This window comes from Geotrypetes seraphini, chromosome 13 (genome assembly GCF_902459505.1).
Source record: "Geotrypetes seraphini chromosome 13, aGeoSer1.1, whole genome shotgun sequence".
Lineage (NCBI taxonomy): Eukaryota > Metazoa > Chordata > Amphibia > Gymnophiona > Dermophiidae > Geotrypetes > Geotrypetes seraphini.
Window position 1 is genome coordinate 6364362 of NC_047096.1, and position 24790 is coordinate 6389151.

The 24790-nt window shown below is 44.5% G+C and overlaps 1 protein-coding gene across 1 annotated transcript; it reads right to left on the reverse strand.

The window, feature by feature from the left end:
- Nucleotides 1-1996: 1996 nt before the first annotated feature.
- Nucleotides 1997-23992, reverse strand: INKA2 (inka box actin regulator 2). The gene is made up of 2 exons (XM_033919355.1): nucleotides 23547-23992; nucleotides 1997-5975 (listed from the first exon to the last, which is right to left on the reverse strand). Exons 1-2 carry the CDS (start codon nucleotides 23580-23582, stop codon nucleotides 4917-4919), a joined length of 1095 nt encoding a protein of 364 aa, XP_033775246.1. The 5' UTR covers nucleotides 23583-23992; the 3' UTR covers nucleotides 1997-4916.
- Nucleotides 23993-24790: the final 798 nt, after the last annotated feature.

The window sequence follows — 24790 nt, forward strand, 5'->3', positions numbered from 1 at the left end:
CCCTTTGATGTCACTTTCTAGGTGCGGGTCCCGGAAGTGACATCAGAGAAAGTGCCGATGCTGCCGTGTGCGGCAACCTCACGTCAGGGAAATAAAAAAGGTACAGAGAAGGCAAGGGGTGCAAGGAGAGGAGCAGGGGGGTGGGATTCCGGAATCTTGCTGTTCTTTGAGATTCTACCTGGAATCTTGATACTCTTTGGGGTTCTAGAATCTTTTGTTACTCTTTGGGATTTCAGAATCTGCTATTCTTTAGGATTCTGAATTGAATGTTGCTACTCTTTGGGATTCCGGAATCTTGCTGTTCTTTGAGATTCTGCCTGGAATCTTGATACTCTTTGGGGTTCTAGAATCTTTTGTTACTCTTTGGGGTTCTGGAATGTTGCTACTCTTTGGGATTCCGGAATCTTGCTGTTCTTTGAGATTCTGCCTGGAATCTTGATACTCTTTGGGGTTCTAGAATCTTTTGTTACTCTTTGGGGTTCTGGAATGTTGCTACTCTTTGGGATTCCGGAATCTTGCTGTTCTTTGAGATTCTGCCTGGAATCTTGATACTCTTTGGGGTTCTAGAATCTTTTGTTACTCTTTGGGGTTCTGGAATGTTGCTACTCTTTGGGATTCCGGAATCTTGCTGTTCTTTGAGATTCTGCCTGGAATCTTGATACTCTTTGGGGTTCTAGAATCTTTTGTTACTCTTTGGGGTTCTGGAATGTTGCTACTCCTTGGGTTTCGGCCAGGTACTAGTAAACTGGATTGGCCACCATGAGAATGGGCTACTGGGTCTGACCCAATAAGGCTACTCTTATGTTCTTATGTTTAAAAATGGGACACAGAATGAACCAGGCTGACCACAGTTACTGACTGACAGGATTTATTTTCATGATGAAAACCCACGTACCAGTCCATCATACAACCTCAGACAACAATCACAAAGCCCCACCGGCTCAGATCACTGGCCTGGCCTGGGCAGGTTATGCGGCAAATAAAGTGGGCAAGTTGACTTGTAGCCCCACTGTCTCTTCTGCAAGGCCTGAGAGTCCACGAGGGCACGTGCACTGAAACCAAGTAGTGACCTCTTGTGATTCAAAGCTCCTTTAGCAGTCTGTGTTTCTGTTAGTAACAGAAAAGAAAAAAACAAACAAATGTGGCAGGGAAAGTCCTGCTCTTAATGGCCAAATTTAGGTTTGCATTTTAATGTGAGCTCTGAGCACTGCCTAAGTAATGAGCATCCCAAGAACACAATTTCTTTAAAGTCCGTGATGACACGGAAGGACTTTACACTACGTATTAGGTTCATGGTAGACATCCTCACCTTCATTTCAAATGACCACACATTGTCACAAGGTAACTGGCTTTACAGTAATGGCTAGACAGAAGCTGAGAGCATCCTATTCAAACACCTTATGCTCCTTCAAGAGTTGTGTCTCTTTGAAAGTTTATCCTGGCTGAGTGTAAACATTTTAATCAAAATTTCACAAAACTCTTAAATGTACGAGTACATAAAGTGGGTGGTAACAGGGGTGGAGCTTAGCTCTGATTTTCAGTAGAGAATGACACGGGGACAAATTTTTCCTGTCCTCGCGGGAACTCATTTTTCCATCTCGGCAAATTCTTTTCCTGCTCCTGCCACTGCCCCATTCCTGCAAGCTCCGTCCTCATCTGCACAAGCCTCAAACACTTTCAAATCCTAAGCAGCAACATTCTAGAGCTCAGATTGTGATGTCATAATGCCTCATTCCACCAATGCCTGAGCTCCGTCCTCATCTGCACAAGCCTCAAACACTTTCAAATCCTAAGTAGTAACATTCTAGAGCTGAGTTTGTGATGTCATAATGACTCATTCCACCAATGCCTGAGCTCCGTCCTCATCTGCACAAGCCTCAAACGCTTTCAAATCCTAAGTAGCAACATTCTAGAGCACAGATTGTGATGTCATAATGCCTCATTCCACCAATGCCTGAGCTCCATCCTCATCTGCACAAACCTCAAACGCTTTCAAATCCTAAGTAGCAACATTCTAGAGCTCAAACTGTGATGTCATAATGCCTCATTCCACCAATGCCTAAGCTCCGTCCTCATCTGCAGTATTTGAAAACTGAGCATGTGTGGTGAGCAGTGGAGGCCTGGCACGTCAGCAGCAATGGTTGAGAGAGGAAAAACACATCCGTTGGTGGGGCATGGGGAGCTCCACCAGCCAGGAGCTGCAAACACAAATTGGGGTGGGCTCACAAGGCCCCTGATCACCGATATTCAGCAAAAAGCTGCCTTAAGTTTACCGAATATCGGTGGTACATAGGTAACTCCTGGCGGCTACCCAAGACCAGTTAGGAGCCGACACTGAATATCAGGATCTGATTCAGTCAGCAACAGCTAACACAAATACGCTGAATATTTCCCCTATATTTCTCTAATGGACCAGCTTCTTGTTATTTTTCTTTAATGAGCCGATATTTAGCCGGTGACAGACAGCTTTTTAATCCACCACTGGTGCTATAACCAGAAATTCAAAACCAGGCCCAGTGCCTAAAGTTAGGACAGCTATTTTTATGTGGTTCTATTTATGCTCAGACGTGATTGGTTAGCTCTGAATATTGGCAGCTAACAAGACTCCACCCCTGAAACACCCCTGATGTAGCCAGCTTCCACTTTAGTGCTAACCGGTCATTTTCGCTGTTGCCAGCCAGGTAAGTGTCACAGAAAATGACCGGATAGCCACACACAAGCGACTTATCCGGTCATGGCATCCCTGGCCAGTTAACTTGCATTTGCATATTGGCCAGAAGCGGTGTGGTCAGTTCCACATCTTGCCCGTTATACGTAAACAGAAGGGAAAAAGATTAACCATCAAATCTACAGAAAATGAAGTGACTTCAGGATCGCTGCATCTGTAAATGCACCTTCACCCCTGAGCTTAGAACCTTCTCGTCAGTCCCTGAGGTTACAGCTTGCTTTAACCTTCTCGTGACAGCTTGAACACTCTCACACAGTCACACAATGCACCTCTGGACTCACATTATTCTTGTAGCTGCAGCGCAAATATTCATTGTAAAGTCACCATCACAATTCATACAATCTGTGATCTATGCTAATCACACACACACACACACACGATACACAATGGCTATAACTAAAGCAGGACATGGAAACTCTGTCCCATGATACTTTGAAATACAGAGAAAATGCCTTGACATTATTAATAAATGGACCCTGAAGAGCTCGGCCCTCCAAAAGTACTGTACATCCCATCCAAATGTGAGTAAAAAAAGTCTTGATGCGTATTCCACCACAAACATCTGAAATTTAAGGCATTGAGAATAACGGAACCCTGAACCAGCAGAGGAATATGTATACCGTATGTGTTCGTGTTCCCATATAATTGATGCTTCTGTAATCCGGCTGTTGAACAGGATACCGGCCACACAATGAGAAATGAATTAAAAGCCATGGGCCTGTATCTCTCTCTCTCTGCTTTCAGAATCATGGAATCAAGTGCCTGGTTTCAAAATACAGCAGGAAATGCCCAAGAGGAACAGCTGGTGAGGATGAAGGCTCCAAACTGGAGATGAAATGAAGGGCATTTGGTTAATTACACTTACTGTATATTAAGAGGCCAAAAGGTGAGCTTAACTTTGCTCTCTACTTAATCTGTTTCATATTACTGACTTTTATATGTTCCTTGTTCCAGGACCTGGTCCACTCCAGTATCATTAATTCTATTATGGGCTCATTCACACTCTCTATCTGGCTAGATGTGGGGTGGCTGAGAGGGAGGAACTAACAGGAAATCCCACAGTCACCTCATGCTATTGGATAACTTAAGAACTTATTTTTTCGGCAAGTAAGGCCTATCCATTCTTGAGAAATATGCCCAGATAGAAAAGTTTTAATTAAAGCTTCAAGACCAAGATGAAAGGATCCTTCTGTGTCCGCGGTCATGCGAATATGTCGATGAGACGTGAAAGCAGGTGCACTGCATGCTACAACCAGTGCGGCTCGGTCTCTAAAAGTTATGATTTGTACACCACCGCTCACATGAATGAACTCAAGGTTAAATCCCTCAAATCAACCTGCTCTACTCTTTTTCCTCCCCCCCCCCCAAAGGACCAGAAATCTTTTTTGTAGAACACCCTCTTTAACTCTTTTGTAATCCGCCTTGAACGCAAGGTAATGGCGGAATAGAAATTCCTAATGCAATGTAATGTTAAAGCACTACCAGAAAGCAGACAGCGCTTAAAGTTCTAGAGAAATGATTGATGTCTCTGTAGGTTGGAGTAGAATCTATGCGATGAAGATGTTTTTCTTCTTTCGTGTGACACTCCTAGCCTCTGTGGAGGTCTATGCACTCCCCCAACACCTGAGAGGTGAAATCTGCAGCCAGAGTGCAGATGATCAAATGTTATCTGGCGGGTATTGCCACTGTGTGGAGAAATTAGCTCTAAAGTTTGTATCTATAATTTATAGTCTCCTACCCATTGGTGATAATCTAGAAACATAGAAACATGGTGGCAGATAAAAGCCAAATGGCCCATCCAGTCTGCCCATCCAGTCACCCATAACTCCACAAACTAATGTCGATGCACCATAAAGAGGAAGGGGACTGGGGTGGAGGAAGCTGGAGCCAGCAGACGACCTGTGAGGAGTTCAGTTCAGAAATTTCTGCAGATAAATTTGCTGGCTGGATTTTTAACCTACTATAAAGCAGGGGTAAAGGGTCGGGAGTTGATATGCCGCCTTTCTGTGGTACCACCAAAATGGTTTGCGTTCATTAAATGCAGGTACTTTCAAAGGCTTCAGTCACTGAGAATTCATGCCACTGGCTGGCCCAACATTTTCAAAGGTGAGCGCCCGTCAGCAGCATGCCCACTCACTCAATTTCTTGGGTCTTCTCTATTGAAATACTTTTCTACAGATGTGAAAATTTATACCCATACTGCAGTGTTGATATCAAATCCAGACTGTGCGTGATCAATTGTATTGTGCCCTGGATTAGTGCAGTTTTTGGAAATATCCTGATTTTCTCCTATTTTTGTGCATTTTTCCACTTTGTTGAGAGTACTTTGCATGTTTCCACGGAACGGCAAGTAAAACGCTCTTTTCTGTTTTTTGCCTTTCTTTGACCTCCTTGCTAGCTCCATCTCTTTCTCTTCAGCTGTGAGCCAGCAGGGTTTCTCTTTCAGCAATTTGTCCCTGTCTGGCCTCACACTCCTCAAAAACCTTTTGAAGATATTGGCTGTGAGGGAGAACTTCCTGTAGAACTCCTGAGACCTGCTGGTGGAAGTCGAGTTTTCATTCTTGTCCCCCTTTTTATCCAACTCTGGCAAGTCCAACCAATTCCCCACTAAATCTGCAAAAATGTTGTCTCCTAAGACCAGAGGTTGCCTGTTTCTGCTCTGTGACAATAATGATGACGTCCAGTCTTTGGTTTCCTCAGATGTGCCATGATCTTTGCATCTTGGTTGATGTCCTATAGAATTAGGCTGGACATTTCTTAGACCTTTATAAAACTGATTCTCACAGTCCAAGCTTGTTGGGTGACATCTTCTGGTTGGCCAACCATCTACTGCAGTCAATGTAGAAGATGACCCATTGTCTGAATAACCTTCGTCACTATAAACGGCTGTAAAAGATGAAGTCCTCTGCTGCTGGCCACGGTCAAATGAAGGAACCAGGCTTGGCAAGTTGACAGACTGGGACACCTGTACAGTGCATGCAGACATTGGTGCACTGCTTTCATCAAGATACTTTATCTTGACCAGTGGCTGCTCTTGTTGCGCTTTGGATTCCCACCTAACCTTGGGCACTTCAATCTTGGTTCTGATATATGGACTTTGGCCAAAGTCTGAAATGGAATTGTGGCTCATGGAAATTTCCAACTGCTCTAGAGCTGCTTGGACTTGGAGGAGTTTCAGCTCTTGTAGGGCACCCATCATAGAGTTCATTTGCTCATGTAGACCATCTCCAACTTCTTTCATAGACACCTGTTTGAGAGAAAAAGAGAAGAAGTTAGTGCCTGTGGCATATCAGCATTTACACAGTTTGTACAGTTATTAGCGATTGCATTGTGCGTGTGGAGGTTTATACTGAAACATTCACTATTTTCCTTTGCCCATCGTCATAAACTACGATTTTGTATTTTCCTATTTTGCTCTAATAAAACGTTTCCCAGTTGCAGGGAATCCTGTTCAACCAGAGCTAAACAAAGAGATTATGAAACCGAATAACAAGTTATAGGAGAAGAAATAAACAGGATCAATTTTTTGCAAAAAACACACCACTACATCAATCGTCCTATGTCTGCAGTCATGTCCAAAATGTAAGCATGGCTTTCTCGCTCTGGTTACATGCAATTTTCGAAAGCACATTCCCAAGGTCAGTGCACAGGTGAACACAAAACATCTCCTACCTCTACTGACACGTTCATAGGACATGCACAAACCTGGAGACTGTTTTTCATACCCTTACCTCTCAGAATTTTCAGTACTGCTCACAGGCCTGGCCTTTAGCCTTTCCTGTGTTATTTGTGGAAATCCTTTGCCAGTCTCACTTGATTTCTTGAGTAATCCACGCTGTCACTGGACCCATCCAGACAAATCCCTCACCCCCAAGACAGCTGTAATCAAGCAGTGATGACAGACCAGTGGCCAGTAATACCGACTGCGGGTCTAGAAAGTCATCAGACGCAGGACGGCTGTTCCCTTCCTTGATTCAATTAACTCCACTAAGATGAAAGCCATCATTATAATGCTCCTCTCATGTGGCAGGGACCTATTAGGAATTAATATTTCAGCAGCACTCACAGATCCACTCTTTCCGCTCACAAATCATTCTTCAGACTAACCTTGCAAATGAGTCATTTACTGAGGGGCAGCGAGCAAGCGACAAGACTCTGAATCCAGCCTCGTTAGAAAGATGCTCGTCGCCGCAGTCCCCTAGAGACCATTTTCAAGGTTCTCCTGGAAAATGAACTAGGAGTCACTAACATTCTGGGTGTTTTGATTGTCTTTGTAGGAGGAGAATCAGGAGGACTGAGGACATTTAAGGAGGTTTACCGTTGAACCAAAACACGGCAGCCAACCTGATTTTTAGAAAGAGGATAAATGATCATGTGTCTCCTCTTTTGAGGGCACTTCACTGGCTTCCAGTTCATTTCAGAATCCAGTTTAAATGTGCAAGTGTAGTGTTTAGAATACTATATGGAATTTTTTTGCCCTTGGTCTCCATTTCGGTTAACTCTTTACAAACTTTGAGATCAAGAACTTCTCAATTGTATAAACTTGCTTTTCCTTCATTTATGTTTTGGGACACAAGTGATGAGAAATAGGGGATATGCATTTTTGGCTTATGGTTTCCAGAAAGGCATGAAGGGAGTTGTTAAAAGACAACACAGGCCTAGCCTCCCAATGCGAGAATCTTGGTTACCTCACCATTTGCTGAAATGTGACAGCCACCCTATGATTGATTTCTTTTTCCTTCATCGCTTCTGCCTTGTGCAGTCTCAGGTCCGTTCAGGAAGGCTCTTCATTGGATAACACACCACGGCAGTAATATCTCAAAGTGACTCTGGGTGCATCCGTGATTAGTAGTAGTAGCAGCAGTAGTAGGGACTAAGTGGACACTCCATTCACCTCTTCACACATTCCTCACTGCAGGGCTTGCTCGGATAAACTTTACTTGTGTCTTCTCAGCACAAGTTATTCTGTCACTAGTCTTTAAGTCCGTTACATTAACGGGTGCTAGAATAGATGTGTCTGTCTGTCTTCCTTTCTGTCTCTCTGTCTGCTGTCTGTCTGTCTTTCTTTCTTTCTGTCTCTCTCCTTGGCCACTTTCTGTCTGTCTGTCTTTCTTTCTGTCTCTCTCTCTCTCCTTGGCCACTGTCTGTCTGTCTTTTTTTCTTTGTCTCTCTCTCTGGCCGCTGTTTGTCTTTCTGTCTGTCTCTCTGGCCCCCTGTCTGTCTGTAATTCTTTCTGTCTGTGTCTCTCCCTGGCCCCCTGTCTTTCTTTCTTTCTTTCTCGCTCCTTGGCCACTGTCTGTCTCTCTGGCCCTCTGTTTGTTTGTCATTCTTTCTGTCTGTGTCTCTCCCTGGCCCCTTGTCTGTCTATCTTTATTCCTGTCTGTCTCTCTGTCTCTCTCCCTGGCCCCTTGCCTATCTCTCTTTGGCCCCCCCGAGCACACCAAGATTTCTGCCTGCCCCCAGCACACCCCTCCCCACAAAGCAGCCCCTTTTCCCTCTTCCCCTCCACTTTTTTCTGTCTGTCTCTCTCCCTGGCCCCCTGCCTATCTCTCTCTGGTCCCCCGAGCAAATCAAGATTGCTGCATGCCCCCTAGCACACCCCTCTCTACAAAGCAGCCCCTTTTCCTTCTCCCCCTCCACTTCCCTGTGCAACAGTAGCAGCTGGACACCTCGCAGCACCTCAAAGAACACCCTCCTGCCGTTGCTCTCACCGCCACAAGCTGCTGCAAGCTGCCGCATGTGCCGCAAATGGAACACGGCACGGAAGCAGAAATCATGGCGGCAGGGATCATGCCGTTTCAACTGCGCGGGTAAGGGTTTTATTATAGAGGATGCTCACAGACTTTTAATGTGTCCAACTTCCAAATCCTTAAGCTAACATTTTGCTCAGCAAACCTAAGCCCTGAGCAAGAAGGTCAGAAACGACTGACAAATGGCTGCTTCTGAGAGCTTCTTGGGTATCTTATCACAGAGATGAGCTGTAGAAATCCATTCCTGAATGGAAAATATTTTAGGATCATTCGAAATGACTGGCAACATTCAGGCTAAAGGAAAAGACCGTTAGAAGAATTGGAATTGGAAATTGCCCCAACTGACAAGCTCTGCCTTTATTAACGCTGCATACTAATGAAGGAAGAGGAAAGTCAGTCCTTCCTGGTGTTTGTTGCCGCTGAAAGGCTCAGATTGTTTTCCCGCTGCAGACCTGGCTTTGTTCCACTTCCCCATGTGGATTTGCAGTTTCTCTCAGGAAAGGAAGAGCTACGAGGCCGGGATTGAGTGATGCAGCCACCGCATATTTTTCTAATGGGTTTAAAACATGTAAATGCAGCTGCTGCCAATTCACATTAAACTTTAAACAGAATCTTTATCACACTTTGTGTATTGCAATCAATTCTGGTCGCTGTATCAAAAAAAAAAAAAAAAAGATATAGTGGAACTAGAAAAGGTTCAAAGAAAAGCGACCAAGATGGTAAAGGGGATGGAACTCCTCTCATAAGAGGAAAGACTAAAACAGTTAGGGCTCTTTAACTTGGAAAAGAGACGGCTGAGGGGAGATATGATTGAAGTCTACAAAATCCTGAGTGGAATAGAACGGGTACAAATGGATCGATTTTTCACTCCGTCAAAAATTACAAAGACTAGGGGACACTCGATGAAACTGCAGGAAAATACTTTTAAAAACCAACAGGAGGAAATATTTTTTCACTCGGAGAATAGTTAAGCTCTGGAACACATTGCTAGAGGATGTGGTAACAGCAGTTAACATAGATGGGTTTAAAAAAGGTTTGGACAAGTTCCTGGAGGAAAAGTCCATAGTCCGCTGTTGAGACGGACATGGGGGGAAGGCAATGCTTGCCCTGGATCAGTAGCATGAAATGTTATAATGGGCACCTAAAGTTAGGCTCTATTGCAGGTCAACCACACTTAGGCACCCATTACAGAGTCGCGCCTAGCTTAAAACTTAGGTGCCTGTAATATAGGCCAGGGTTTTATAGGTGCCTAATTTCTTTACAGAATTGAGCCTAGCCATAAACACGCCTACTTGGGTGTTAGGTGCCTAACGATGCCACGCGATTGGCACGTCTTTTGGGGAATGGTGCCTAGCTCCCAATTACATTGTCATTTTTTTTCCAATTATAAGCTTGTTAAAGCTCATTATTGAAGCCAATTTAATAATTATAGAATTTCCCCCTTAATGCATGTAAATTTATCATCCATGCACGTGTCAATTGCACAACTTGGACTCTAATCCATAACAAAGTCTGGACACCCTGATGCCATCAGTGCTCTGCATTCTAGTGCCCAAATTTGTATGACCTCTTTAAAATGGTCCTCTAAGCTTTTTTTGTTCAATGCTTAGACTTAAACGTCCATTTTCCTTCCCAGATGTCCCCTGCAAAGTTCTCCTCTTGACTCGTATGTTAAGTGGCTGAATTTTGCTACTAAACATGTACATTCATCAAATGTCTTTGCTCTGTCCCAGACTCTTCATTTTTCTAAATGTATAACTTTGGCCATTTTCTGAATGGAAATAGTCAAAGTTAAAAGAAAAAGTTGCCCCATTTGAAGTCTGCATTAGAGAATGACACGGGGACAAATTTTTTCCCGTCCCCGCGGGAACTCATTTTCCCATCCTGTCTTAACGAGTTCTTTTTCTGTCCTTTCCCCATTCCTGCAAGCTCCGACCTCATCTGCATAAGCCTCAACCCCTTTAAAATCCTAAGTAGCAACATTCTAGAGCTCAGATTGTGATGTCATAATGCCTCATTCCACCAATGCCTAAGCTCCGCCCTCATCTGCACAAGCCTCGAACACTTTAAAATCCTAAGTAGCAACATTCTAGAGCTCAGATTGTGATGTCATAATGCCTCATTCCACCAATGCCTAAGCTCCGTCCTCATCTGCACAAGCCTCAAACGCTTTCAAATCCTAAGTAGCAACATTCTAGAGCTCAGATTGTGATGTCATAATGCCTCATTCCACCAATGCCTAAGCTCCGTCCTCATCTGCACGAGCCTCAAACGCTTTAAAATCCTAAGTGGCAACATTCTAGAGCTCAGATTGTGATGTCATAATGCCTCATTCCACCAATGCCTAAGCTCCGTCCTCATCTGCATGAGCCTCAAACGCTTTAAAATCCTAAGTAGCAACATTCTAGAGCTCAGACTGTGATGTCATAATGCCTCATTCCACCAATGCCTAAGCTCCGTCCTCATCTGCACAAGCCTGAAACACTATAAAATCCTAAGTAGCAACATTCTAGAGCTCAGATTGTGATGTCATAATGCCTCATTCCGCCAATGCCTAAGCTCCGTCCTCACTTGCACAAGCCTCAAACACTTTCAGATCATAAGTGTTTGAGGCTTCAGCGGTTAAGGCAGAGCTTACAGGAATGGGGCAGGGACAGGAAACAGCGATAAAACTCATGGGGACGGGACCAAGAAAAATTTGTCCCTGTGTCATTCTCTATTCTGCATATCTCTGTGGATGACACTGATGCTGATTGTGTAAATGCGTTTGAATATTAGCCTGTAAGACTCCGGGAAAGGGAGGTGAAAGCAAAACGAGACTGGCTTGACCTTAAAAAGTGGGAAGTAGCTAGTCTGTCCCCTAGTGCCTCACTCACTCATCACCTATGGATCCTGAGCGTCTTTCAGTGACTGTAGTTTTCCGCCTCTGTTCTCAAGCTGAACTACAGTTTATGACCTGCTTGTAAGGCTTTGCTTCTAACCCTTGAACTTGCCCTAGTCCTGTGGAGATGTACAGCATCCGTCTTCCATCCTCCTTTCAACACTTCACCCCACGAAAGTAAGGAGGGGCAGGCCCTGCAGCTGAGATAATGAGCAGAGAGCACCCCCTCCTTCCCAAAAGCTTCCAGCTGACTGAAGGAAATGACAGAAAAAACTGCTAGGAAGCTCTTTTCTAAGCATTTAATTGTGATAATTTGGAGGAAAACAGCTGTCAGTCCCAACTGCTGCTAGTGGGAAATCATTTCTGCCCTGGAGTAGCTGCAGGGAGGGGGGAGGGAAGGGAAACAGGAAAGAGGGAAGCCATGGCAGCTGTTGTGTGCAAAGTAAGGTTCACTCAGAACATAAGAATAGCCTTACTGGATCAGGCCAAAGATCCATCAAGCCCAGTAGCCCGTTTTCACGGTGGCCAATCCAGATCACTAGTACCTGGCCAAAACCCAAAGAGTAGCAACATTCCGTACAGAATCCCAAAGAATAGCAAGATTCTAGAACCCCAAAGAGTAGCAACATTCCATTCAGAATCCCAAAGAATAGCAAGATTCTAGAACCCCAAAGAGTAGCAACATTCCATACAGAATCCCAATGAATAACAAGATTCTACAACCCCAAAGAGTAGCAACATTCCGTACAGAATCCCAAAGAATAGCAAGATTCTAGAACCCCAAAGAGTAGCAACATTCCGTACAGAATCCCAAAGAATAGCAAGATTCTAGAACCCCAAAGAGTAGCAACATTCCGTACAGAATCCCAAAGAATAGCAAGATTCTAGAACCCCAAAGAGTAGCAACATTCCGTACAGAATCCCAAAGAATAGCAAGATTCTAGAACCCCAAAGAGTAGCAACATTCCATACAGAATCCCAAAGAATAGCAAGATTCTAGAACCCCAAAGAGTAGCAACATTCCGTACAGAATCCCAAAGAATAGCAAGATTCTAGAACCCCAAAGAGTAGCAACATTCCGTACAGAATCCCAAAGAATAGCAAGATTCTATGCTACTTATCCAGGGCAAGCAGTGGCTATTCTAACAGCATTTCTTTTCCCATCATATAGTGAAGGTACCACAGTAGAGGCACTTAAGTGTTTTCGTTTTATCTTCATAAGGCATTTTTGCAACTTGTGTAGATAAAACCTCCAAATATTTAGTTATTGCTATTCAGTAAGAACAATTGATTTTATTTATTTAAAAAATGTATATTCCGCAAAAAACCTAAGCAGATTACAACAATCACATATATAATATTATGTCAGTACAACAATACAGTATCACGCTGTGAGGATCTGTACAGCCAGTAACACCAGACACCCCCTCCCCCCTATTCCGGCACTGGAAGTGTTACTGGTGGAGATGATTTCATCTGCAGAAAGAGCGATTTATAAGAACAGCTGCAGGGGCGCCTGCGGAGGATGCCTGGAGAGACTTTGGTTTCTTGCTGAGCTCACTCTCGTGTTTCTTCATTTTTTTTTTTTTAATTACATGGGGGTGGAGGGTAGGGAGGAACTTTGTTCTTCAAGAAGAAACCTTAAAAATGATTGAAACTGTGGGTTTAGGATATATAATTTTATTTTTATTGCAGTGTGGTTCATGTTCCTCCTTCCAGGAAAACACATTTAAAAAAAATATGATGGGAAGGTCAGCAAAGAAAGCGGTTTGTATAGCTGAAGGATGGCTGAAAAGAAAAACATTTTAAAAATTATTTATCCTCACCACAGTTCATAATCCTGGTGTTCATTACTGTAGTTCAGAGGCCATTTGACATTGTCAACTTTAATGGCCGTTGGCTTCTTCTATAATTCATATGGGGGGGGGGGGGCTCTCAGTGCTTCTGTACTGAATTGTTGAGAAATGGTCTGACCAGGAGCATCAGGGCAACTGCTACACATGAAGACATATGCGCGCATGCCGCGCGCACAAAGATCTTTCACCCTGTGGGCGTGATGGGGTTAACCATGCAATGAAGGAAACCTCAGGCCTCATGTAACAGTGACCCCTAGTGACCTGTTTTGCAAACCATGATTGCAGAGGTTCAAAAAGCATCCCTCATATGACTATGGACTTTTGCTGCGCTGACTTACAGACCAGTAAGCCTGACTTCAGTGCCAGGCAAAATAGTGGAAATAATTATAAAAAAAATAAAATTGTGGAACACATAGACAAACATGATTAAGTGGGTCAGAGTCAGCATGGGTTCAGCTGAGGGAGATCTTGCCTCACCAACTTGCTTGGCTTCTTTGAAGGGTTGAATAAACATGTGGATAAAGGTGAGCCGGTTGATGTAGTGTGTCTAGATTTTCAGAAACTCCTGAGAAAATTAAAGAGTCATGGGATAGGTGGCAGAGTTCAGTTGTGGATTAGGAATTGGTTATCAGGTAGAAAACATTTACTATTGAGATGATTACAACATGGGTATTTCAAAGGTGAATAAATGGTTAAAAGCAGCTGCAAAAAGATAAGCTTTTAGCCTAGATTTGAATAGGGCCAGAGATAGAGCCTGACTTACTGACTCAGGAAGTCTATTCCAGGCACACGGTGCAGCAAGCTAGAAGGAACAGAGTCTGGAGTTGGCAGTGGAGGAGAAGGGCACAAGCATGGCTTACCTGGTGAAGAGATTTCCTGGGGAGGGATTTTGGGAGCAATGAAAGAAAAGAGGTACTGAGGCGCTATAGAATAAATGCACTTGTAAGTCAGTAAGAGAACTTTGACCAGCATATGGAAATGGATAGAAACATGCTGCAGATAAAGGTCTGCCTATCCGCAGCATCCACTATCTCTTCCGCACCCTATTGGCTAAGGCTCTTAACACTTGCATTGTGAGGTCATAGAGCTTTGTGGTTATAGAAACAGAAACATGTTGGTAGATAAAGGCCAAAAGACCCATCCAGTCTGCCTATCCACACTCTCCTCCCCTCCCTATTGGCTAAGGCTATCAACATTTGCATCTCCTCTTGCTATAGGCTAAGGTTCTTTACACCTGCATTGTGAGGTCAAAGAACTTTATGGTTATAGAAACATAGACATGATATATCCACTGTGTAGGAAACTTAGAGGAGGGCCTCAGATTCGGAGCATATGCGTAGTCCTATCACAGACTCAACTGTCAGCGTATTTCTATAGCTCCATGCTCCAGTCATAGGCCCATACCCCAATTAAATTTTTGAAACTTTTTAATAAATAGACCTTAAGTGTAGTGACTAAAATTCAAGACTCTTAAAGGTGAAATTAAGATATTAAAATTCAGTCCTATTCACAGTGTATCCTTTTTTTGTAAAACCGGGCAGTTATAAAGTATTGAATGTTTGCTGGCTTTTGGCCCTGACGCAGTGGACTAGCAACGGTGTCCACGAAACGCTGGCCGCGTCACGCGGCTTAGCCATTAAATAGGCTAAATAAACGAACTTGACGTGGAAGCCTTTAATAAAGAAAAAAAGAAAAAGCAGATTGAGATAAGTGATTTAGCTGCCTAAGAAGAAGAACACAGAACCTTTTCACCTACCCTCCACTCAACGGTACTCGTCGTAAGAAACTTTACGACAACCTCCTGGGGACACAGGGCAGCTAAAATAGACTCTGACATCTCAAAATTACTGACCAAAACAACAGACATAAAAGAGTTCCGCAAAGAAATAAAAACATTACTGTTCAAAAAATATCTCCCATCACTCTAACCACCACCCAATGAGCTCCCAACCAACGACTTCGGAAATACCCACCTATATCATCTTTTTATCTGTGATCTAAAATGTACCGTAATTTCTTCTACACTACACCCGATTTAACCGACCGAGTTGACATGTATTACCTCTGTAAAATGCATTATCTTCTGTTATATGTATTATCTTCTGTAATAAGTATTATCTTCTGTGAAACTGTAGTATCATAACTCATTACTGTTCCTGTAACTTTCTCTTATCCTGAAATGTAACTCTACTGGAATGTCCCAGATATTTTCTATATTGTAATCCGCCTAGAACCGCAAGGCACAGGCGGAATAGAAATCCCTAATGTAATGTAATGTAATATAGAGGGGGAAGTGTACTACATCCTAAAAAAGTGAATTTGAGATTTGCACTCGCTGCCTAGAATGTCTGAGTCTAAGTAAAGTGCCCCTATTGAGCAGTCGGAGCCTTTCTCTCTTCCCTTCTGATGGATCAAATCATTTTAACCTCTATTTCTAACATAATAGTTTTTCTAACCTTCATTTCAAATGTAATGGTATTGTAAACCGCTTAATACTCATGTACAAGTGATAAATCAAATGCAATAAATCCAACCCAATCCAATATGACTGGATTGATTTAAAGAATGGATTATCTATTATACCTTAAATATTCCACTCATAGACCTCAGTGGTGCTTTTTGTGTAGAGAATGTTTTCCAGACACAGATCAAAAACACCAACCTCTTCATCGGTCTATTTTTTATTTTTTATATTTTTAAATATTGTTTAAAAGTGCTTATTAGTGCATTCTATGGTTTAAATTAATGCTCATCTTTACAAACGCGGCTAGGGGAACAACTCGCAAATATGCTAACCTCGACCTTCAAAAAAGAAACAAAAACCCTACTCTTCAAAAAATACATTAAACCTCTAGAACAGAACCAGACCCGCCCCAAGCTTCACCCACAACACTATCTACATAGCAAATCAACAAATAGGCATTTACTAGTATCATGACGATTCTCATGTAATCCACCAAATGTATTTCGTAGCATCATGACAATTCTTGTGTAATCCGCCTTTAACCGCAAGGTAACGGCGGAATAGAAATCACTAATGTAATTGTAATGTTCCGGCAATCTAAAGGTACTCTTGTTCTAAGTTATTGTTTTTAACCAGTTGAAGAACTTTAGAATGAATTTTATTGATAAAAATGAGAAAAAGTAAGATTATAAGCTATTGAATGCATTTTTTGCCTCATAGGGGGAATTCCTTGAAACAGCCTGTGGCAAAACATAGTCCTAGGAATATGTACCCCTAGCCGCGTTTATAAAGATGAGTATTAATATAAACCATAGAATGTACAAATAAGCACTTAAAAAGAATATTTAAAAATATAAAAATTAAAAAATAGACCGATGAAGAGGTTGGTGTGTTTGATCTGTGTCTGGAAAACGCTGAGGTCTATGAGTGGAATATTTAAAGGTATAATAGATAATCCATTCTTTAAAATACAGACCTTAAATTAAACACTTAGAAAGTTTGAAGCCTTTGTGGGTTTGGGTTGATTTAAGCCTCTTTGGCTTGGGGGCTGACTGTGCTTCACAGGCCACAAGCCAAAGAAGTCTAAACATTGACCTTGGCAATGCAACACTCAACGGTTGTGAAAAATGTAACTCGGAGGGTTATTAAAATTCAAATCAGTGATGCACCGTTGAAGCCATAATTAAACAAAGGCAGAGCACTCATTGTTCTTATTGGATGAGACAAAGAAATCTCTCTTTTTTTTTTTTCCTCGATAGTGTGACACCAATATTCCAGGAGCGCTGACCTTGCTGGTAATGAAGTGATGAAAAACTCCAGTCAGGGGATTCAGTTCCTATTTCCCTCCCATCACTGAGCTCAGGCAGGCCCAGCTGTTCATTAAATTGCCTGTCACCCTTTAAGAGAAAGTTCATTTATTACAAGTTCATGATACCAGATATAGCAGGTTACGGTGATTGTGTTGCAGGGGGCAAGAGCTTAAGAGAGACAAAAGCCTCGGAGGTCCCTGAGATAAAAGTTTCTTTTCGACGCTGGCACCTCCTCTAATTTCCATGGTCCAGAGGACACTTTCCAATATGCATACAAAACAGAGCATCATGGGAACATTCTTGGAGTCTGGGTTGGAAGGTTTGATAGCATCACTACGTGCAACTTTCTGCTTTGTGCTAATTCAACCATTTCTCTGTACACAATTCCTGGCCAAATCCAACAAAGAACCCGTAGCTGCAAACCAGGTAGCTAAAGCCTTAGCAGATTCGCATTTTAGACCGATCTTGAGACATAAATGTCATATACTACTTCTTAACAGAATGTGATGGTAAGTGGAGACCCCCCCCCAGACCCATCCGATATCGCTGGTATTTCCCCTTCCCGTTGCACAATGTAATTAAACTCTGGAATTCATTTCCGGAGAATGTGATGAAGTCAGTTAGCTTAGCGGGGTTTAAAAAAGGTTTGGATAATTTCCTAAAAAGAGAATTCCATAGGCCACTATTGAGATGGCTTGGGGAAATTCACTGCTTATTCCTAGGATATGGAGCATAAAATCTGTTTTACTACTTGGGATTTAGCTAAGTACATAGGACCTGGGTTGGCCACTGTTGGAAACAGGATACTGGGCTTGATGGACCTTCGGTCTGTCCCAGTATGGCAATTCTTATGTGAGCCGAGTATAGGACAATCAAGCCATTGTGACATCACTGCTGAGGTTGGCTCTTAGGCATTGGTGGAATGAGGCTTTATGACATCACAATCTCAGCTCTGGAATGTTGCTACTCTTTGGATTTCTGCCAGGTACTTGGCCACTGTTGGAAACAGGATAGTGGGCTTGATGGACCTTCGGTCTGTCCCAGTATGGCAAATCTTATGTTCACAGATCCTGCTTGCTCTCAGATTTTAGCCAGTGAAAAATCCAATACTTACAATGTAAGTACCAATGAGGGTGGAAGGCACCCAATCCTAAGGGTACCAGATTTTACTGCACATGGGGGGGGGGGGGGGTGTTAAACTTTATAACCTAGCACCTATATGAAACATCCAAAAAGGAACACTGTTTGAGCCAAATCCAGGAAATAGTGCCAAAAGATAGGTGCCGGAAAGATCAGGGCTAAACTAGAATTCTAGACATGGTTCTCTTCACCAAATACCCTTTATAAAGTAACGCTTAAGAATGGAGGAGCCACAGGACTCTTAGACTTGACTTAAAGGGGTCCAAGGACTAAGATTAACTTAGAATGTCTAACACCCTTTTGCCAGCCCTATCTACTCGTTTGCTAGCGTTGTACGCGCTTGTCTTGTGTGGGGAAGCAGTGTGCACCCTTGTCAAAAGAGGACGCAGCCCTCCTGGCTTTGACTCTGAAACCAATTTTAAAAAACCAAAAACAAATGAAATTTCCTAGGAGTGGCATAGGAAACGAAACAAAACGAAATAGTTTGGCCTGCCCTCCCAATACTGTTTCCTTTGCTTTCGCCGTCAGTTACTTGGGATGCATCCGGTGCAGGATTCACCTGTCCAGGAAGGGCTGTTTCTGTTTGCATGGTGACTGCTGACCACATGCAGCATTTCGCAGCTGGCTTTGCTACGTGTGGACTCGTCTGCTGGGCGAAGATGAATCCCACTTTCAAGCGTAGTACAAGGCAAGTTGGATGGGCAATCAGCTGGGCTGTTCTGCTTCCACTTTGCTTCTCAATACTAAAGCCACATCTGCCTTGTTAATAAAGATCTACCAGCGTCACTGGTTTTGATGATGCAATTGGGAAAAAGAACTTATAAATTCCCTTAGCCCCAACCCACTACCAATATACCCTTCCCAGCAGCATAGCGAAAGTGAGAGGCACCTGGGGAGGTGGCACCCCTTCCCCGATCCCCCATCTCCGCTCCTTCCCTGATCCCCCCCTGCCATGCACATCCCCCCTTCCCTTCTCCCTACCTCTAGTTGTTCACCACTGCGAGCAACAAGGACTTCGATGTGCTCCTCGCAACCCGTCGGCTCTCCCTGTGACATCACTTCCTATGTGCGGCACCAAGAAGTGACATCAGCGGGAAAGACAACGCGGTCATGAGAAACACATTGAAGTTGATACTCACAGCGGTAAACAACTAGGGGTACAGGGGAAGGAGGGCATGTGCATGGCTAGGGGAGGAGTGGGAAGAGGCGGGGAGCAGAGAGGAGAGAGGTGCCACCAGCATGGCACCCGGGGCGGACCAACCCACCCGTTCCCCCCTTACTACACCTTCTGCGTTACCTCTGAAAATCTCCAACCTGCCCAATCCATACAAACTCTCCAATGCCAAAGCTAGCACAGTACACAGGCTGTGCCACAAAATTAATGATGGAAAAAAAAAATCTGCCCTATGCAATAAGCAATGGGCAGACCGTGATCAAACCGAGGCAGTAATCCACAGCTCACTGCAAAATATCCCCGATCCTCTAAGTGTTGATTGGTTCATGTACTGACAGGAAACGAGCACATACAAAATAAGGCCACTGGCAGAAATTCTATCTAGCAGCCCCCACTCCCCACCCAGCTTGAACCAAACTGATCCTCCCCCTCCCCACACCCGATACATCACTTTCTGCACTGGCACTCTGACGTGACTCCCCGAGAAGGAAAAATGTTGTTTCTATGGCAGGCTGACCCTTCTACGTTGCTCAGACCAACCTTCTATACGGTCCTGTCCTGCATTGTCTGCCTCTCAAAGTCTCATTACCAGTCATTTTAACACCTGGGCCGAACCTCTTTCTGCATTGCTCGGCTAGTAGCCTGCACATTAACCCTGTGGTAGCTTGCAGTAGCCAAAATCTCTTTGGCATCCTTTCTTTCCCCTGAAAACTTAAACTTGGTACAATTAAGTGGCTCTCACTATTGGAGACGTGTTTCTTTCTGGTGAGAGAGTGGAAGAGGAAGATCTTGGAGCTCTGTTGGCCGTGTGCACTTAGTTTTTCCAATTGCATATTATAAAAAACTTTAATTAAAACCTTCCAATTCCTTCTCTTAATGCAGCATCACCACCTCAATAAGTCCCAAATATTCTCAGCAGCATCTTCTGGTCACAAACAAGCCTGGACATGTTTTTGAAATCAGAGCTGAGACCTACCTTGAAGTAGCTTGTTCCACACTGAACTCTATTTCCTATATGAAGAAACCCTCGCCAGAACCTTTAACTTACCGTAGAACAAAATAAAATAAAATCCAATACAATTTTCAGTCTGATAGCTGAAAAGATTATGCTTTGGACTTGACGTCAATCACAGCCTCAACAGCACCACTGGTATCACAAGGGAGATTGCTTCGTGAAGTGCGTGGCAAGAGAAAAGATCCTCAAGTATCCCCAAAACAGGGGCGTAGCCAGAAGTCCAGTTTGGGGGGTTTCTAAAAATGGACTCCGATATTCTTCTCCCCTTCCTTCACAGCCATTTCCACGATAAAATATTACCTTTGCTGGCAGGGATGCTAAGCCCCACCAGCTGAAGACATCTCCCTCTTTTACGAAGCTGTTTAGAGCAGACCGCTGCGGTAATGGCCCCGAAGCCGATAGAGATTTAAAGGGCTTCGGGACTGTTGCCACGCGGCTTTGTAAAATAGGCCCTACGTTTCAAGTTTATTCTGTGTAAGTCGCAGTCGGTAGCGTAGTAAGAGGGGGGAGCAGTCCGCCCTGGTCACCATGTTGGCGGGGGCAGCGGCACCCCTCCTGCTCTCTGCCCCCCCCTGCTCCTTCCCATGTCTCCCCTCACCGTTAGCACGCCCCCCTCCCTTCCCCCAAACCTCTAGTTGTTCACCGCCATAAACAACACCTTCAATGTGCTCCTCGTGACTGTGTCATCTCTCCCACTGACGTCACTTCCGGGTGCCATGCACAGGAAGTGATGTCAGAGGGAGAGCGGACGGGGTTGCAAGGAGTACGTTGACATTCTTGTTGCTCGTGGCAGTGAATAATTAGAGGTAAGGGGGGTGTGCGGCAGGGGGGATCAGGGAAGGAATGGGGGGGGCAGAGATGAGGGTGGGGGAGGGGCACCTCTTCCCCGGGTGCTTTTCACCCTCGCTATGCCACTGGTCCACCTCAGAAGTCTTTCATGAGGTACTTTGTCAAATGCCTTTGAAATTCCAAATACAGTGTTCCCCCGGTCATTTGCAGTATTTTCCGACCGCGACCGCAGACCAGAAGAGGACAGCTGGAGAGGCAGGAGAGAGCAGTGAGTGAAGGAAATCACTTGCTGTATGCTCCGACCGCCTCTTCCTGCACTAAAGTTGGACCTTACCAATCAGGAGCTGCGTGCCTAAGCTCCGTCCTCATCCGCACAATCCTCAAACACTTGAAAATCATAAGCGGCAACATTCTAGAGCTCAGATTGTGATGTCATAATGCCTCATTCCACCAATGCCTAAGCTCCGTCCTCATCCGCACAAGCCTCAAACACTTTAAAATCCTAAGTAGCAACATTCTAGAGCTCAGATTGTGATGCCATAATGCCTCATTCCACCAATGCCTAAGCTCCGTTCTCATCCACACAATCCTCAAACACTTTCAAATCCTAAGTAGCAACATTCTAGAGCTCAGATTGTGATGTCATAATGCCTCATTCCACCAATGCTTAAGCTCCGTCCTTACACTTTCAAATCCTAAGTGGCAACATTCTAGAGCTCAGATTGTGATGTCATAATGCCTCATTCCACCAATGCCTAAGCTCCGTCCTTACACTTTCAAATCCTAAGTGGCAACATTCTAGAGCTCAGATTGAGATGTCATAATGCCTCATTCCACCAATGCTTAAGCTCCGTCCTTACACTTTCAAATCCTAAGTGGCAACATTCTAGAGCTCAGATTGTGATGTCATAATGCCTCATTCCACCAATGCCTAAGCTCCGTCCTCATCCGCACAAGCCTCAAACACTTTCAAATCCTAAGTAGCAACATTCTAGAGCTCAGATTGTGATGTCATAATGTCTCATTCCACCAATCCCTAAACTCCGTCCTCGTCTGCACAAGCCTCAAACACTTTAAAATTATAAGTAGCAACAAAAAAAGAAATCCAACCGAATCTGCAGAAAAACCACCAAAACAGGAAAACCAAACAAAAACTGCAGACAACGTACATGATGCAGGCAAGAATTTATTGTACCAAAGTTAAAATGCAGTAATAAAAAACCTTTATACCAACCAATTATAAGTAGCAACATTCTAGAGCTCCTTTGGGTTTGTACGCTATGAAATTTAAGGACGCATGTTATAGAATAGGGCTTGTGGCAGATCCACGCGTAACTCCCAATTACTGCCAAATATGAGTTCTTCGTAACTCCAATAACTGATTGTAGGCACCTAATTAACTAATTAATTTGCAAGCAGATATAGGATCGGTGCCCAAATTTGGGTGACCCATACAGAATCCAAGCTTACGACATCTAATATGAGGGCAAATAAGGACCATAAAGCCCACATACCTCCTGCTGCATTGTTATAGACCCTGGTAGAATTAGGGCTTTTGTGTCCTCACACCAAAAGATGCTCCGGCCGTATTGCAGGCCGTCAGGAATTGTGTCACTGCTTTTGAGCCCAATACTTCCACTGGAAAAGGGCTGTTCCAGGCACCCTTCCAAGTCCTTTCCATGAAAATTAGTTTTCTGACGTTGCTCCCCTAAAACACCACTCACGTCATAAGGAAAGACTAGGCATCCGCCTAGAGCAGCAGCTTCTGGGTGGGGCAGCACGCCCAGCTGCAAAAGCACAACAATGAATCCTGTCAGCTTTAGTCATCAATGCATACTTTTTTTTTTCTACAGGAAGGAAAGGCAAATTTCAAATAGCTCATTCCCCCCTCCCCCATCTGTTTTTTAAAAACACAGTGTCTTGGGGGGGGGGGGGGGGAATAGGCAGACCAGGGTCCTTAAAGTTAATGAGGAAGGGGCGTATAAGGCTAGGTTGCAGTGTCTGCATTTAGACAAACTGCCGAGAGCGAGAGATGTCCCAAATGTGTATCTCCAGAGCCCAGATACCTTTATAGTTTACTGTAAACAATAAGTTATCCCAAGGCTTTCCCCAGTCTGTATCCTAAGAGTCTCCAACAGGACACCGTCAGGACATGCACCCACCCTGCTCCCTCTAAAAGAGCAAACCCACCCCTCACTTTCCAGCACTGATTATTGCAGGGCAATATTATTAGGATTATTTTTGAATCTCTGACTAGCAGAGTCTAGTTGCATACAAGACACTTTGAGCATGCAACATGACAGAATAGCATGTAGGCAGGTCCACATGTAAGCCCAAATTTGTGCTAATATTGTTAATGGCTCATTAGATCATAGAGGCTCTGGATCTCCAGACCCTCTTCACCCCCTCCCTGGTCATCCATGCCCAGAGGTCACCTACCAGCTCTTGTTTCAAGCGCCGCAGATAAAAATCCATGCTCCTGACCGTCCCCAAGTCCTTCTGCTCCCGGTGACCCCAAAAGCTGCTTCTAATGTGTGTCTGCAGACGACCGTTTCTTTCTTTGGTTGCTGTGGTCGATGGACAACAAAGGAGGAAGTTTCATCTCGGCTGCAAACCCGACGTCCCGGCTGAGTCCTGCAGGGAGGAGGAGGATGCAACTTGCAAGTTGGCTTTTCTCCTTCTCTCGCCATCCAGGGCTGCTGCCTCCCTGCTCCCCTCCGAGCGCTTGCTCTGCCTTCAGCACCGGCTCAAGTTGCTGCCAAGAGAAGGGAAGGGAAGCCCCCGCCTGCTCTCTGCTGGAGACCGTCCCTTCCGCTCGCTATAAACCCCCGTGACGTTGCTGTGTGTGGCAGAAGAGCTCTTGGGTTGACATCAAGGCAAGATCCGTAGCCCCATCTGGGCAGGAGTTGTTGGCAAGAGAATTCTAGGGCTGGAGTTGAGTGAGTTGCTTATTTCTGAATGAGAGACGAGAGTTGAAGAAGTAACAGCGGGATCTGGATAGTCTCTATTGCTACCCATTAACTCCCTTTTTCCCATAACCCACCCCCAAATGAGACCAGCACACTTCATTATGGAATATATAGCCGCAGCTCTTTATTAAATCCACCATAACAATAAATTAACATGAATAACATAAATAACATAACCTCATAAACATATTGACCCTCTATTAACAAACCACATCAGCAAGCTCCTCCCGAACTACCCCTATGTAACCATTAACCTTTGCCCCCGACCCTGCCACAAACAGCAAGCGTCCGAGGGGTGGCATGACCTCATGCCCCTTTAACCCGGGTCACCTGACCCCAAGGCGCGGCTCCCAGCCGGCCCCCCGCTCATCGCCTGATGAGCCCCAGCACCCAGTAGCTCGGGAGACCCGCCTACCCGAGCTACCAAGGCCACCACCGCGGGAGGGTGGGAGGGAGAAAAACCGCCCTGGAGGACCTGAAAGAACCGAGTCCTCCAGGGTCCCGGTCTACTCGTTCCTTCTGCCCCACCCCTCCAACCCACTTCACCCTATCCTAGCCCTGTCTTTTGGCGGTAACCCCTCCCCAATTCCTTTAGCTAAGTTTCCTTAACTAACGGTCCAATTCCCCCCCCCCCCCCCCCACCTTGCCTTTCTGGCAACACGAGGCCTCCCAGCCCCGTGTTACCATACGCCCTTCGAGACAAGCTCTCGGGCT

Bases quoted from the DNA above. Each gene is read 5' to 3' on its own strand.
- INKA2 (XM_033919355.1), bottom strand. From the start codon at position 23,582: ATGGATTTTTATCTGCGGCGCTTGAAACAAGAGCTG. The intron at 5,976-23,546 runs GTAGGTGACCTC...TCTCTCAAACAG, and splicing joins GGCGCTTGAAACAAGAGCTG to GTGTCTATGAAAGAAGTTGG.